This window comes from Cetorhinus maximus, chromosome 8, assembly GCF_964194155.1.
Source record: "Cetorhinus maximus chromosome 8, sCetMax3.hap1.1, whole genome shotgun sequence".
Classification (NCBI taxonomy): domain Eukaryota; kingdom Metazoa; phylum Chordata; class Chondrichthyes; order Lamniformes; family Cetorhinidae; genus Cetorhinus; species Cetorhinus maximus.
In genome coordinates, this window is record NC_135886.1 from 82,741,748 (window position 1) to 82,757,351 (window position 15,604).

Consider the following 15,604-nt stretch of genomic DNA (forward strand, 5'->3'; position numbering starts at 1 on the left):
CTTGGCCTTGGAGGAGGTACAGGCCAGATACACCAGAATTATACCAGGACTTAATGGGTTAAATGGCGAAGACAGGTTACAAAAGATGTGGTTAGTACACCCTTGACTTTACAAGGCTGAGGAGTGATCTAACTGAAGTCTTTAAAATGATAAAGAGATTCAATAGGGTAGACACAGATAAACTCTTCTCTGGTGGGAAAAATATCCAGTACAAGGGGACATAATCTTATATATTTTGAGTTTAGAAGTGAAATCAAGAAGCACAAAGAATAGTGGAAATCAGGAACTCTTTCCTCAAAGGATTTGGAATTCTGAGTCAAATGCAAATTTTCAGACTTGAAATTAATAGATTTTTGCTATGTAAGGATATCGGGGATTCGGAGAAAAATGTGAGTCAATGAAGTTGAAGTGCTGATTAGCCACTATCTAAGTAAATGATGGAATAAGCTCGAGGGGCTGAATGGCCAACTCCTGTTCCTATGTTTCTGAAATAAAACATTTGCAGTTAATTATAATCAAATGGTTTCCTTATCATTTTTCCATTTGCATCTATTCTTGGTAAACTTTTAATATAACAGGATTATAGGGATTAGAAATTATTGTTGGTGATGTTAATGAATGAATGCTTAATGTGCTCGAATAATATTCCTCAGTCTGTTGTTTTAATATGAGAGCTAATCTGTTCTGAACTACAGCTAAGGACAGTGCTTGGAATAGGAAGCCGAGAGCTGAGAATAAAATAACAAAAGCAAAAGTAATTCCTTTATCCTTAAAAATATTGTTGCCATATGGCAGCATGATGTTCTAATTAGTAATGCCTTCCACGCAATACTGTCTCTCCCCACGAACCTGCTTTCTCAGATTCCGGGCTGCTTCTGTCATGTTTTTCTTGCTGGTTGTTGTCAGAATGATGGGAAGATGGGGAAGCAGAAGAGGCTGTCGATCCATTTTTCTCAGAATCTTGCTGTGGCTGTGAGTTAATAAGAAGAACACAGTTATCAAAAGCCATGCCTAGATGGTTTAGTAATTGGATTGTGTCAAGAGAGGAGCTGTATTTCTTCTGAAAGGAGAAGGGGTAGGGTCTGTAAAACCTAGAAGCGGGTAGTTCATGAACATCTGCCGAGTCCCTTCATTGAATGATGGTTTATCATTATCTGAATATTAGAATATGACTTTGAATTGAAAAATTCGACTCAGTACATAAACAATTACTATAGATAGGCCCTGAAATTATTTTGAGTGAATATTAATGTACAAACACCTAACATGCTCATATGAAATTACATGTTTCACTATTTTACAGAAGGCATTAGCCCATTTATTAGAAGGAAACGCTTCTAACCTTACTAACTTGTATCCAACATGTTACAATTGTGAAAGCCATCTAGTTTTATGAGGCACTCTCAACCACTTTTTTTTACAGACACTGTCCTCATCACTTACATACAACAACTTGCATTTACATAACCTTTATCATAAATAAACATCCCAAGGTGATGCCTAGAGAAGGGATAAATGGATGGTGAGTCAAAGAGATATTAGGAAGGGTGATCAATGGCTTGGTCAAAGAGGTGACTTGTATGGAGGGTCTTAAAAGAGGAAATGGACATGGGAATCCAGAAGGGGTTTGGCAGGGAATTCCAAAGCTCTTTGTGACCATTCAGCTACCAATGATGGAGCAAAAGAATGCGGGGACAGAAAATTTGGATGGGAGGAATTTGGGATTCCCCCCCGCTCGCACAGGGAGCGCATAGCGCTTCTGTGCGGACGTCACGCTGGGCAGGCCTTAATTGGCCCACCCACGTAAATTGGCGGTGCGCCTCCGATCGGGGGCACCGATTGGAAGTGCCTGCACGTACCCGCCCATCAACTTCCCCCCCGACGGGGGGAAAATTCAGCCCATGGAGTTTATGGAGCCAAAGATAATGGTTTCAGGTTTTCCAATATTTGGCTGAAGAAAATTATGGCTGATTGAAAGCTCATTGTTTGGAAAGCAATTTGAAGACAGAAAAGCAGTGCAGAGGTCTAGAGAGGCAATGGTTTGGTAGAGCTAGATGTTATCAATATCTGTTGATGGCATTACAAGGAATCAATACATAGAGGAACAGGAGAGTGCCAAGGATACAACCATGAAGGACTTTGAAGGTATGTGAGGTAGGAATTAAAACTGCTTTGGGAGATTCTACAGTCTCTGAAGTAATCCTTGCCCCACCGTAATCTCACAATGACATTTTCAAATACACTGAATACTCTAGGAGCTTATATACAATTAGGGAAAGTAGTTAATGGATGGTAAAGTATTTACATTGATTAATTCTGTTCTAGCCCAAAATAGGAAAGAAAAAAAACTACTCGCATCAAGGAACTAAAACCAATTTCTGAGAGAAATCAAAAAAACCCTCTCTTCTGAGTTTCATCAAATAAAATGCAACAAACCAAGGACCCAGCAGAGGGCAGCAAACAACACAGCTACACATGGAGTTGTTGGGTTGGAATAATCTGGACAAGTCTGGGTGTCTTTCCTTCAAAGCACATTGTTCAAAAATGTTTTAGAACAGAGAAGAACACATAATTCTGGGATTTGAAAGTCTTCAACTATGAGGAGAAACTGAGCAGGTTTAATTTTGAGGAAGGAGGATTGAGAGGGGCTATGACATTACTGAATTTTAACTGTCAGTGTAGAATTAATGGATATAAATTAAAAATCAACTCTTCACTAGCCACATTTGGAAAACTCCATGCAAATCTGGCCACCCTACTTTCAAAATGCTATTTGTGTATTGGAGAGCGTTCAGTGCACATGGACAAAAATGATTTCAAGACTTAAGCTTAATTATGAAGAGACACGAAAGAGTCAAAACCATATCTGCTGGAGAAAAGAAGATTATGAGATGATACTATCAAGGTTGTTTAAATGCTCTGTGGTGCTGATTATGTTGATGTAAGCAGCTTACTTTAACCCCATGATGGCAGAGCCAGTAGAAATGAGAATAGTTAAATCAACATCTCTCAGGCAAGACTAAGGGTGGAATTTTCTGTGCCCGCTGGCGTTGGGCGTGTTCGGTGGCCTGAGCGGGCAATATAGCGAGAAGGTCAAAAATCGGTTTCACGATGCTGTGAAACCAGTTTGCAACTGTCCGCTCTGCCTGTCAATGGCGGGCTGTGTTTCCCACTGTTGGACATCGGGAACCTCATTGTAATACATCAGTATATCATTATAAGGCCAGCCCACTGGAACCGTCCCCACCCCCGGCTGGAGGTTGGCAGAGGGGGAACGAAGGTGTTCGGAGGTGAGGTTTGGGGGGAACGAAGGTATCGGGGGGTGAGGTTTTGGTGGGGAGCAAAGGTGTTGGAGGGGTGAGGTTGGGAGGGGGGAACAAAGATGTCAGGGGGTGAGGTTGGGAGGGGGGAACGAAGGTGTCAGGGGGTGAGGTTGGGAGGGGGGATCGAAGGTGTCAGGGGGTGAGGTTGGGAGGGGGGATCGAAGGTGTCAGGGGGTGAGGTTGGGAGGGGGGATTGAAGGTGTCAGGGGGTGAGGTTGGGAGGGGGGAACGAAGGTGTCAGGGGGTGAGGTTGGGAGGGGGGAACGAAGGTGTCAGGGGTGAGGTTGGGAGGGGGGATCGAAGGTGTCAGGGGGTGAGGTTGGGAGGGGGGAACGAAGGTGTCAGGGGGTGAGGTTGGGAGGGGGGAACGAAGGTGTCGGAGGTCGTAGAGTTTGGAGGGGGGAATGAAGGTGTCGGGGAGGTTGCGGGGGAGGGACAACGGGGGGGGGAGGGGTTAACTGGGGAGAAGACGGCAACTGGGGAGGTAGGTGTAAGGGGGGTGGAGGGTGTAAGGGAAGGAGTTTGGAGGGGGAAAGGAGTCCAGTGGCAGGAAGGAGTGTGGAGAGGTGACAGAATAAGAATGGTGGAAGAAGGAAGTGTGTCTGAAGGAGTCAGGAGGGGGAAGGACGAAGGTTGGGGGAAGGCCAAAAGTCCAGAAGGGGTTGGGGGTCGGGGGGAGGAGTTCTGGAGTGGTGGGGGTGGGGGTGGAGACCGGTGGGGGTTGGAGTTTCAACGGGGGAAGGAGTTTTTAGAATTATTCTTTCACAGGTTGTAGGCTTCACTGGCTAGGCCAGCATTTATTGCCCAACCCTAGTTGCCCTGGAGAGCTGCCTTTTTGAACCGCTGCAGTCCATGTGGTGCAGGCACAGTTCGGAGGGGGGAATGCCCAGATGTACATGCAAGGGAGGGCTCTGATGGTCCATGACTGCCTCCTGGCAAATGAACCGAGGATGGGCACGATACGAGGGAATGGTGTGAATGACCGCGGGCAGAGTGAGGTGGTAGGTTGGGAGGGTGAGGGTGAAACAATATCAGTAGAAGGGACAGCAAGCTTGGCTGGAGGGGGCTTGGAGGTGGACACAGACCCTCGGGGTGGAAAGGAGGAGGTCGGGGAGGTTAATGTGGATGGGGGTGGGATTTTTGGGAAGGAAGGGAATGTGCACATTTACCTGGACATTCCCAAAAGAAAAGGGTTGTGGCTGGTAAGTCACGGAGGGGAGATGGAAGGTGATACCTGGCGGGGTGGGGGGGCGGGGGGGTGGCAGGGTGACAGTGATGTGGGAAAGGAAATGGGTGACTGGGGGAGGGGAAAAGGTTAGGGACCTGAAGAAAAATGTTAAAGGCACCACGCTTGTCAAATTGAAGGTGAAACAAGAGTCGTGGTGGGTGAGATCAGATGCTGCATGGGAGTGTGATCAGTGGGTGGGCGGAAATGCAGGTCAGCTCAGATGGACAACTGAAAGTGAACCCCAGCAGGCAGCATTCAAAATTCCCAGGACATTGAGATGAGTGTGATGTGGGAAGGATCCACATGCCTGGGAGAGTGTTTGCACAAGGCTCCGAAAGGCCCTGCCACACACACACTTCCAGAATCACCTGTGAGCCGAGATCAAGTGTTGCAGGGGCGACACCATGGTCCTGCCAAGGCAAGGTCGGGATGGAAGGGCTATAACCAATCGCAATCCAAATCCATACCGTGGGTTACCTATCACCGTCCGAGTCACGGTGAACCACAGCGAAGGAGGATCACCTATGGATCGGGGCTTCTTCACCAGGAGGATCCTGTTGAAGGCGTGCGGCTTCCAAGCTCCGGAGATCTTCACCCTGCATGACTCCCGCAAAGGTGGTTATTTTGACGTGACGTTCAAGCGAGTGGCAGACTGCGTCCGGCTCCTGAGGGTGTTCGAGGAGAAGAGAGACCTGCCGGAGATGAAGATCCTGACGGCGGAGCTGCACTTTTCTCTGCCGTTGCAACGGGAACGTGTGGTGATGGTGCATGTGTACAACCCCTTCGTCCCTGTCGCCGACGTGGTCACCTTCCTCACCAGGTACTTCGATAAGGTGGGGAGCGGCACCGAGATTCGAGACGACTTGGGGATCTGGACAGGCAAACGCCTGTTTAAGGTCACGCTAAAGACCGACGGTAAGGGAGCCATTTTCCACCCTCCTTCCAGTTTCGCTATCGGGGGAAACCGTGGCTACCTGGTCTACGCTGGGCAACCCAAGCATTGTCGCTCATGCGGCAAGGCTGGTCATGTGGCGGCCAACTGCAGCGCCTCCCTCTGCAAGATCTGCAAACAGGAAGGGCACCAGACAAAAGACTGCAAACAGGCCAAGTGCTGCAACCTGTGTGGCGAGGCAGGTCACCTCTACAGGACCTGCCCCAAACGCTGCCGTACTTACGCACAGGCAGCCAAAGCCAACCAGGGGGAAGCAGAAGAAATGTTTCGTGTCACTCCAACCACCAAGGCCCCCAGGGAGCTCAACGGGACAAAGGAGGACACAGAGCGAGACAAGGTGGAGAAAGAGATTGAGGCAACAGAGAGCCAATCAACAGCACTACCCCCTGAACCTCCCAGTCCTCAGGACAGCGAATCAATGGAGGAGGAGGCAGCAGTGGAAAAGCAGCAGGGGGAGTGGCGGACGGTGAAGAACAAGAAAAGTAAGAAGGAGCAAAGAAGAAGCAAAGGCATTTCCCAGAGAAGCGGCAAGAGGCGTCTCCCATCCGACACGGATGACAAGGGCAGCAGCTCTTCGGATGATGAAGTGCCAGGGCGGCACCGACAGAAGAGGCGGCAAAGCTCCAGGGCGTTGGAGGACGAGACACCCGAGCTCCAGAAAATTGGAGACAACAAGGAGACCAGCGCACCCCAACTTTGCCTGCAACCTGAGGAGGCCAGTGCACCACAGCCCCTGGAATCTGGGAGCAGTGAGGCAATCATCGCACCCCAGCTCCAGGAAGCCGGGAACAGCAACACCCCAGAGGGGGTGAGTTTTGGAGAAGCTTCTCCAGCAAAGGTCATCTCAAAACCCACTATCTACGTGAACCTCCAGATGCCACCGGAGCAGAACACGGCCAAGGAGATCTACCTCAGCCCATCCAAAGTGAAGGAATTTGAGCTCACTACGGGTATGAAGGAGCAGACTAAAGGTCTGGGACTCTCAGAGACAGTGGGTTTGGTAGGAGAATAAATGCTTTAAAATGGGTTTAAAGATTGTATCCATAAATGTGCGTAGCATTAAATCTACTACGCGATGTGTTGCGACCTTGGACTACCTAGCCAAGGTCAAAGCTGACCTGTTGTTTCTGTAGGAGTGTGCGATACCGCACCTCAGCTCCTACAGGCAATGGTCACGATGGTGGTCCCATGGGCCATCGATCTGGTCGGGCGGAAACGACTCTCGTTCCTCCGGCCTGGGTATTCTGCTGCGGGGAGGCAACTTCACCGTCTCCGAGGTCAAGGAGGTGGTGGGCGGGCGACTCCTCGTAGCAGACGTAATGTACAAGAACGCTCCACTCCGGTTAATTAACGTGTATGGCCCGGCACAAGGGGCTGAGCGGCTGGAGGTTTTTCAGCAGCTCCCACTGCTGCTGGCGACCTCCAGGCCGGTCATTCTGGGCGGGGACTTCAACTGCATCATCGATGCGGCTGGACGATCCGGCAGGGCCGGCAGCAGATTGGATGCTACGTCCAGATCCCTGATGGAAACAGTTAAGGATGCCAAGCTGCACGACGTCTTCAGCAACCCTGCAGACGGAGCGCAGCGTAGATACACCTGGTCGCGGCCAGACGGGTCCATTCGTTCCAGGATAGACTTCCTGTTTGTGTCCCGTGCATTCACAGTCAGATCCACCGAGGTCAAGCCGGTGTTCTTCTCTGACCACTGCCTCCTACGGGCGGACTGCCACTTGGAGAAGGACCTGAGGGTGGGCAGGGGGGCATGGAAGCTAAATGTGCAACTGCTGACCCCAGAGAACATTGAGGAGCTCAAGAGGGATTACAAAGGTTGGAGAACCGTGAAACCCCTCTTTGAGTCCCTGACACACTGGTGGGAAGCGATCAAGGGAAGCATCAAGAGGTTTTTCATCCTCAAAGGCACCCAGAAAGCTAGAAAGGAACAGAGGGAAATGTCCCGACTCCAGAAAAAGATGCAGAATCTGCTGCGGCTGCAGTCGATGGGGGTCGATGTCAAGGAGGAGCTACAAGAGGTGAAGGGCCAGCAAGCCTCGCACTTTGCCTCGGAGGCCTCCAAGATCATCTTCCGTTCCAGAGTCCGCTCCGTGGAGCAGGATAAGACGTGCTCACGTTTCTTCTTCCAAAAGGTACACAGAGAGCGCTCTGTGATCAGCAGCCTGAAGGAAGAAGACGGCTCAGTAAAGTCATCACGGTCCGACATTCTGAGGATCAGCAAATCCTTTTATGCCGGATTGTATGACGTGAAGCCCACGGACAGCACGGCCTCCCAGTCCTTCCTGTCCTCTATCACGGAGGTCTTAGACCACAGTACGCGGGAGAGCCTGGACAAACCGCTAACTCCTGACGAACTGACTAAGGCCCTTGAGTCCTTGGAGAAGAGTAAAACTCCCGGAAGCGACGGCTTGCCGGCGGAGTTGTATTCGGCTCTGTGGGACTTGATCGGCCCAGACCTGCTAGGAGTGTACGAGAGTATGCTCCTGGCCGGTAGTATGTCAGAATCCATGAGGAAAGGCATCATCACCCTCATCTACAAGCACAAGGGGGAAAGGGAGGAAATTAGAAATTGGCGACCCATTTCACTGTTGAATGTGGACTATAAGATTCTGTCCAAGGTCATCGCCAATCGGGTCAAATCCGCTCTGGAATTGGTGATTCACCCTGACCAGACCTGCTCTGTGCCAGGCAGGAAGATCTCTGACAGCCTGGCGCTGCTCAGGGATACGATTGCCTACGTACAGGACAGGGGTGTGGATACCTGCCTCATCAGCTTGGATCAGGAGAAGGCCTTTGACAGAATATTGCACACCTACATGGGGGATGTGCTCTCCAAAATGGGGTTTGGGGAGGGAATTCGAAATTGGATCCAACTGCTCTACACTAACATCAGTAGCGCAGTCTCAATCAATGGGTGGGAAACAGATAGCTTTCCGATTAAATCTGGAGTCAGGCAGGGCTGTCCTCTCTCGCCTGTCCTTTTCGTGTGTTGCATAGAACCCTTTGCCGAGTCCATCAGGAAGGATCCGGGCATAAGAGGAGTGACGATCCCAGGCAGTGGAGGCACTCAGGTAAAAGCCTCCCTGTACATGGACGACGTCGCCGTCTTCTGCTCGGATCCGCTGTCGGTGCGCAGACTGATGCACATCTGCGACCAGTTCGAACTGGCCTCGGGAGCCAAGGTAAATCGTGGGAAGAGCGAGGCCATGTTCTTTGGGAACTGGGCTGACCGATCCTTTGTCCCCTTCACTGTCAGGGCTGACGGCCTGAAGGTGCTGGGGATATGGTTCGGAGGGACCGGGGCATGCGTTAGAAACTGGAAGGAGCGAGTGGCTATGGTGAAAAGGAAACTGGGCATGTGGGAGCGACGCTCCCTCTCCATTGCGGGAAAGAACCTGGTCATCAGGTGTGAGGTACTCTCGCTGTTGCTGTACGTGGCGCAGGTCTGGCCCATTCCAGACTCCTGCGCGATGGCGATCACTCGAGCCATCTTCCGCTTTATCTGGAGGTCGAAAATGGATCGTGTCCGCAGGGACGCGATGTACAAGCCTCTAGATAAAGGGGGAAAAAACGTGCCCAACATCGCCCTCATACTGATGGCCACCTTTGTGTGTGGCTGCATCAAGCGGTGCGTAGACCCTCAGTACGCAAACACCAAGTGTCACTACGTGCTGAGGTTCTACCTGTCCCCGGTGTTGCGAAGGATGGGTCTGGCCACGCTGCCGCGGAACGCTCCAAGTAGTTGGACCGTGCCGTACCACCTGTCCCTGGTGGAAAAATTTATGCAGAAAAACACCTTTGACCACAAGTCCATCAGGCAGTGGTCAGCACGTAACGTCCTAGAGGCCCTGAGGGAAAAGGAGAGGGTGGACCCTGTGGGATGGTTCCCCGAGCAGACTGTCAAAGTCATTTGGCAGAATGCCTCATCGCCAGAACTTTCCAACAAGCACCAAGACATAGCTTGGCTGGTGGTGAGAAAGGCCCTCCCCGTCAGATCCTTCCTACACGCCAGGAGGCTCACCCCCTCTGCACGTTGCCCTCGAGGTGGCTGTGGTGGGGAAGAGACCGTTGTTCACCTCCTTGTGGATTGTGCCTTTGCAAAGAAAGTCTGGAGAGAGATGCAGTGGTTGCTGTCGAGGTTCATCCCGAGCAGTTCTGTGACACAGGACTCTGTGCTCTACGGGCTGTTCCCAGGGACACACACCGAGACAAACATCAACTGCAGCTGGAGGATCATCAACTCGGTGAAAGACGCGCTTTGGTCTGCCCGAAACTTGTTGGTCTTCCAGCACAAAGAGTTGTCCCCGACCGATTGTTGCGGACTGGCACAATCCAAAGTCCAGGACTACGTGCTGAGGGACGCACTAAAGCTTGGGGCAGCTGCCGCAAAGGCGCAATGGGGAAGGGTCGCTGTCTAAGACCTTTCTACCACAGCGCACCGAGAGACTGGGAACTGTTTAGAGCCCCTCGGGCTGTACAGATCAAAATGAAAGGCTGTAAATGATTGTAATACTGTTTGTACTGATGCACCTGGTGATACATTTTGTAAAAGTTTAACCTGGATTGTACCCTTGTAATGTTGTTTTTGAAATGGTTTGGAATGTGATTGAAGATATTTTATGAATAAAGTATATTTTTACAAAAAAAAAAAAAATCACCTGTGAGCCGGCTACGCGCAGCTGAACTGCTAGTGGGGGGATGTAGTGGGAAGACTTGCGAAGCCTGTCAATGAAGCTGAAAGACAACATTACACATTATTCAGTGAAAGTGCACATATTCCCAGATTGTAAAGTGACAAAATGTGTTCACCCATGCAACCAACTGTGATCAGAATATCTAAATTTACGAATGCCTTAGACTTCTAGGTGCTGCCCTGACATCCGCAGCAGAGGTGGAGACAGCCTGTGCAATGGTTGGCCTTGTTGCCTCTGATGCCTTTGTCATGGGTCGTCTGGAGAGTTGAAGCCTTTGGGGCCCCCGCTTGCTTTGGCTGTCCTCCTGTGGACTAGCTGCTCCCTCTGCGGTGACAGATGATGAGGTTGAGGGAGGCACAGACAAAGGGGACTTGGAGGGAGAGGACAGCTCTGAGATTCCTGAGTGGATGACCCAGAGGTGTCCAGCTGCCACGCCTCCCCACTTTGGGTGCCCACAGACCCTGGCCTGACTCCTTGAGGGGAAGGAGCACCTGGAGGGACATGGAGGTGCCCCGTTTCCCTCTCACGTCGTCACTGCAGAAACTCACTCATGGCTACAGTGCTGGAGTGCAGGTCTGCACACATCTCTGTGTTCTGCAGGACCAGGGTCTCTATGGCATCCTCCATCCTCCACATGGAGACCTCCATACATGCACAGGTGGGTACCACTTCATCAGAGAACAGACAGACGCGCTCCTCCAACTCGTGAACCACTCTGTTGAGAGCTTCCAACAGCTCTGTGCGATGTTCTGCTGCCTTCTGCTGACTCCCCACGATGAGTTGGAAGGCCAAATCTAGAGGCTCGTCCAGCAGTCCTCTGAGTGAAAGGGAGCTTGGCTGAACTTTCCTCCTCCTGCTGCGGACACGTATCTGTGTGGTGACCACCAGATTGTAAACCTGAGCCTGCTCTAGATTTAGGTCCCATCGAGTTGTGTGTCTCATAGCTGGTGGAGGGTGTGGGTAAGCGCTGTGATGGGTCTTCCAGGCTGCTTCTTTCCAGCTCTTCAATGGAGGAGGAGTCCTCTTGGCTGGAGGTGAGGACGTGGAAGGAGCTGAGGGACTGGCTGGCCAAGGGTGTCAGTTGCTTGGCAGAGCTCCCTGTAAACCACTGCCACTGCCTCCCAAGCTGGATTAGTGATGTTGCTGCCCCTCCTGCGGCCAGACAGGGGTAGAGGACATCACGGCGGGCCTCCACTGCATCCAAAAGGTGCTCGAGGGATGCGTCATTAAACCGGAGGCTGCAGTCTTCTTGCCTTTCGGGACCATGCCTTCTGTGCAGCGGTCCTGGGCTGGAAGCACTGAGAGGTGTGCACATGGCTGCACTTGCAAATATGGCGGTTGGAGTGATGAAGCGGCCAGGTGATGGCATGGCGGGCGCATGAGAGCCCGCCCACCATCAAAATGGCGTGTTTCCCAGGAATGCATGATTAATGAGGCGGGATTGTGACGAAAAAGCATGAAAACCCGCCATTGTGGTCAGTGGGAAAAACATTCTTTTTCCCGCCCACAACTGCACTTAGGGCAACTCTGGGATGATTCTGCCCTAAGATTGATGCCTAAACACTACCTCTTGCCTGCTAACCTCCTCTTTCCAGTCCTGCTGGATTGCTATACAATGGGCTGAGGTTTCTAAAAAGTAGTTGTAAAACCGGCAAGAAGAGGGAGGGGTGTTTCCAAATTGCTTCTTATTCTACTGTAGTCTGCTCTAAATGATCATATATCTCAGGCTTATCTCAAAAGGCAATGAAGCAGTGTCTTTGAATATTTTTAAGGCAGAGCTAAATACTCTTGATAAGCAAGGGGGTGAAAGGTTATCAGAGGTAGTCAGGAATGTGGAGTTGAGGTTTCATTCAGATCAGCCATGATCTTACTGAATGGCGGGGCAGGCTCGAGGGGCCGAGTGGCCTAATCCTGCTCCTAACTTGTGTGTTTGTATGTATTTTTGTTCGCGCATATGTATGCTAGTAGTTACATAGCATTGCAGAAGCCTTCTGCTCAGCCATTCATAAAATAAAAATAGAAAATGCGGATGTCTGGCAACATTCAAGGAGAGAAATACAAAAGTTAACTTTTCAGGGCAAAGACCTTTCTTCAGAACATTCTGAACAATTCTGAGTATTTCCAGCGTTTTCTGTTTTTATTTCAGATTTCCAGCATCTGCAGTATTTTGCTTTTTCTGAAAGAGGAGAGATGCTGCCGAAGCTTTTCGTCTTGTACTCATCTGGCGTCTGTCCTGATGAGTACAAGAGAAAAGCTTTGACAGCATGTCTCTTTTCTCAGCAATACTCAAGTTCTGCACTCACTATTAAACGGATGTATTTTGCTTTTGTTGCTTGGTCATTTATGTTCAGATTACAACTGAAACACGTAACAGCTGCATTAGCGATTAGCATGGGCCCAAGCTCATATCTGCATGATAATGGAATTGAGTCATTAAAAATTCAGTCCTGGTGCTTTGGAGAATCTCTAGTGGGATTTCACCTACTGACAGATCTGTGATGATGCATTGAGTCTGGTGCTCTGCTATTAGGCAGTACTACTGGGAGTTCCCTAACTTTGATGGGCTGTGTGTACAGAGGGGCTGAACGGGTGAAAAAAGCTGAATAAAATAAACAGAAGACATGGCCACTCTCCCAATCTACACTCAGGATACTCCACCATGGCCACTCCGGCATACATTTGGAATGGCGATGAAATGTGATAAAAACTTGTCATGAGCAAGACCTGTAGTGCACGTAACTTCTTCCAAACTAGGGGAGTGGCACGACTGAGGGAGATTTGGGGTTCCGCAGTTTGAGGTCCTGAGGAAGAACGAGGTAGTGTAGGAAGTAATGCAAGAAGTCATGACCTCAACACAATGTGGATGCGGGACGAGGAAGTGAGTGCAAGATGATACATTAAGAGTTTAGGAGAAACCTGAGAATAAACTTCAAAAGAGTGATTTATGTGTGTGATTGGAGGGAAGCTAGAGATGGGAGGAAGACTTGGGTGAGACGGTGGTGTAGTGGAATATCACTGGAGTAGTAATCCGGAGTTCCCAGGCTAATTCTCTGGGGGCCATGGATTCAAATCCCACCATGACAGCTGTGGACGTTAAATGGTGATCATAAAACTCCCACCTGGCTCACAAATGTCCTTTAAGGAAGGAATCTGCCCCCCTTACCTAGTCTGGCCCATGTGACTCCAGACCCACAGCAATGTGGTTGATGCTTAACTGCCCTCTGAAATGGCCTACACTCAGTACACAGGCAATTGTGGATGGGCAACAAATGCTGGCCTTGCCAGCAATGCTCATATTCCATGAAAGAATAAAAGAAATACTCCTGTGCTCCACAGTTAGATAAAAAAATTTATTTTGTGTCTGGTCACCAGAAGTATGGGAAATTAATTTTGAATGTCGTGAATTGATTCCATCATTGGAAAACCTGCCTAGAGAAAATAATTGGCGCACAAGAAAGATAATTGATAGCCTAAAATGTCCTACTGTAATAAATATAGGACACAACACCCTGATACTGTCAGACGCAGACTCTGCCCTCAGCAGGCTCCTGAGGAAGTGTTCATTGATTATACAAACTACTCCAAAAATACCCACTGAATTCTCTATTACACGGTAGCAAACTGTTCTCAAAATAGAAAATGCTGGAAAAGCTCAACAGGTCTGGCCGAATCTGTGGAGAGTGAAACCATACTACATTTCACCAGGACTAGGACTACAGTAACTATGTGCTCCTGTGACTGCAGTGATTCATCTGATATCTCATTTAACATCAAGTGTGAGGGCTGAATGAACACATTGGCTCACATCTTCTGGCCAGAGACAATGTCATTGGATGTCTCCAGATTTACTGTGCACCTACCCACAGTGCACCATACTTGGGAGTTTTTGACGTGAGTGTGACCAAAGTAGAATAATGTTGTATTCCTTCACACTCGGACTGATGAGGACAGAAATTCATCTAAATTTTTTAAAAATGCATCTCTCATGGAGAAGGAAGCTCATCATAACTGGCTCTAAATGATGGAGTAAGTTTTGGGAAATGCCATGGTCCAACCACCTGCATTTTGTGAGTTGAACTGTTGAAATATTGAGAACCAGGAGCAGACTCCTTTTAAATGTCACGTAAAGAAGGTGCAATTTATGTCAAATTATCAAATTGTCACTGATCTGCTAACAGTAAATTGTTTTCTTGTTTGAATGTGTGCAGCAGGAGGTGAGCAAGGAAAACATTTCCTAAATGCCGTTGTTCACCAAGTGATGCCTCAGTTAGTCATGTGAACAGCTTGCAGTTGTCAGAGACAGAACCCAGGCAGCCCAGGAGCAGCAGGTAGTCTCAAATCCTCCATATTCAAACGAAGTATAATAAAAAGATTCACAATATTCTAAGTTAAATTTGTGAACTCATGGGATTTACAGAGGCCATCAAAAAGAAAGGATAATACTGGAATAGCAATTCTGCATGTAGGGGACTGGATGACAAGGAAAAAGCTGAAGCTCTAAGCTTGCAGTTCCAGAATGTTGTCAAGGAAGGAATCAAAGCACCTGCGTATGAATTTGCAGTACAAAGGCACAAGAACATGCCTTATGTTATAATTACAACAAAAGGTGTTGAGAAACTCCTCCATAACATTGATTCATCTAAAGCTTGTGGTCCCGATGACATCCCAAGCCATGCACTTAAAACTGCAGCAAGTGATTTTGCACCAATGTTGCAGTACATTTTTCAACAATCCACTAACATAGGAGAGCTACCCGTCAACTGGCAACGAAAGAGCAGATCTTTCCAAATGTCATCAGAGTCACAGGGCATGAGGAAGCCTCAAACTGGGAACTGGTCACATGGGCTGATCAGTGGCGAATGGAATTTAATCCGGATAAGTGTGAGGTGATTGAAAGTAGGGGGTCCTTTCAATTTACAAGAAAGGACCCCCTACTGATCCAGCAAACCCTTGACCTATTTTGCTTACTAGTATTTGCTGTAAATTACAAGAACAGGCATTGATAGCTAATGAGACAATTTGAAGGGCAGAATATCCTTTTTGACAAGTAGTGTGCCTTTCATAAAGCCAGATCAACAGAATCACAACTTATCCTTACCATCCATGAACTGACCTATAACCCTGACAATCATATCACCGCAGATCTAGCTATTTTAGATTTTTCCAAGGCTTTCGATCATGTACCACACCCAAAGCTACCAGACAAACTAGATCATTATGGACTGAAGGAAATACTAAGCAATGGATAAGAGCAGATCTTTCCAAATGGCATCAGAGTCACAGTGCATGAGGAAGCCTCAAACTGGGAACTGGTCAGATGGGCTGATCAGTGGCAAATGGAATTTAATCCGGATAAGTATGAGGTGATGCACTTGGGCAGGACAAACAAGGCATG

The 15,604-nt window shown here is 49.0% G+C and overlaps 1 protein-coding gene across 1 annotated transcript in view; it reads right to left on the reverse strand.

Annotated features, from left to right (window-relative positions):
• drp2 (dystrophin related protein 2) overlaps nt 1-15,604 on the reverse strand; it is a 164,822-nt gene that overhangs the window by 34,722 nt on the left and 114,496 nt on the right. Inside the window, exon 22 of the mRNA XM_078547197.1 lies at nt 850-970. Within this exon, the coding sequence (XP_078403323.1) occupies nt 850-970 (121 nt within the window). The remainder of the gene's footprint in view (nt 1-849; nt 971-15,604) is intronic.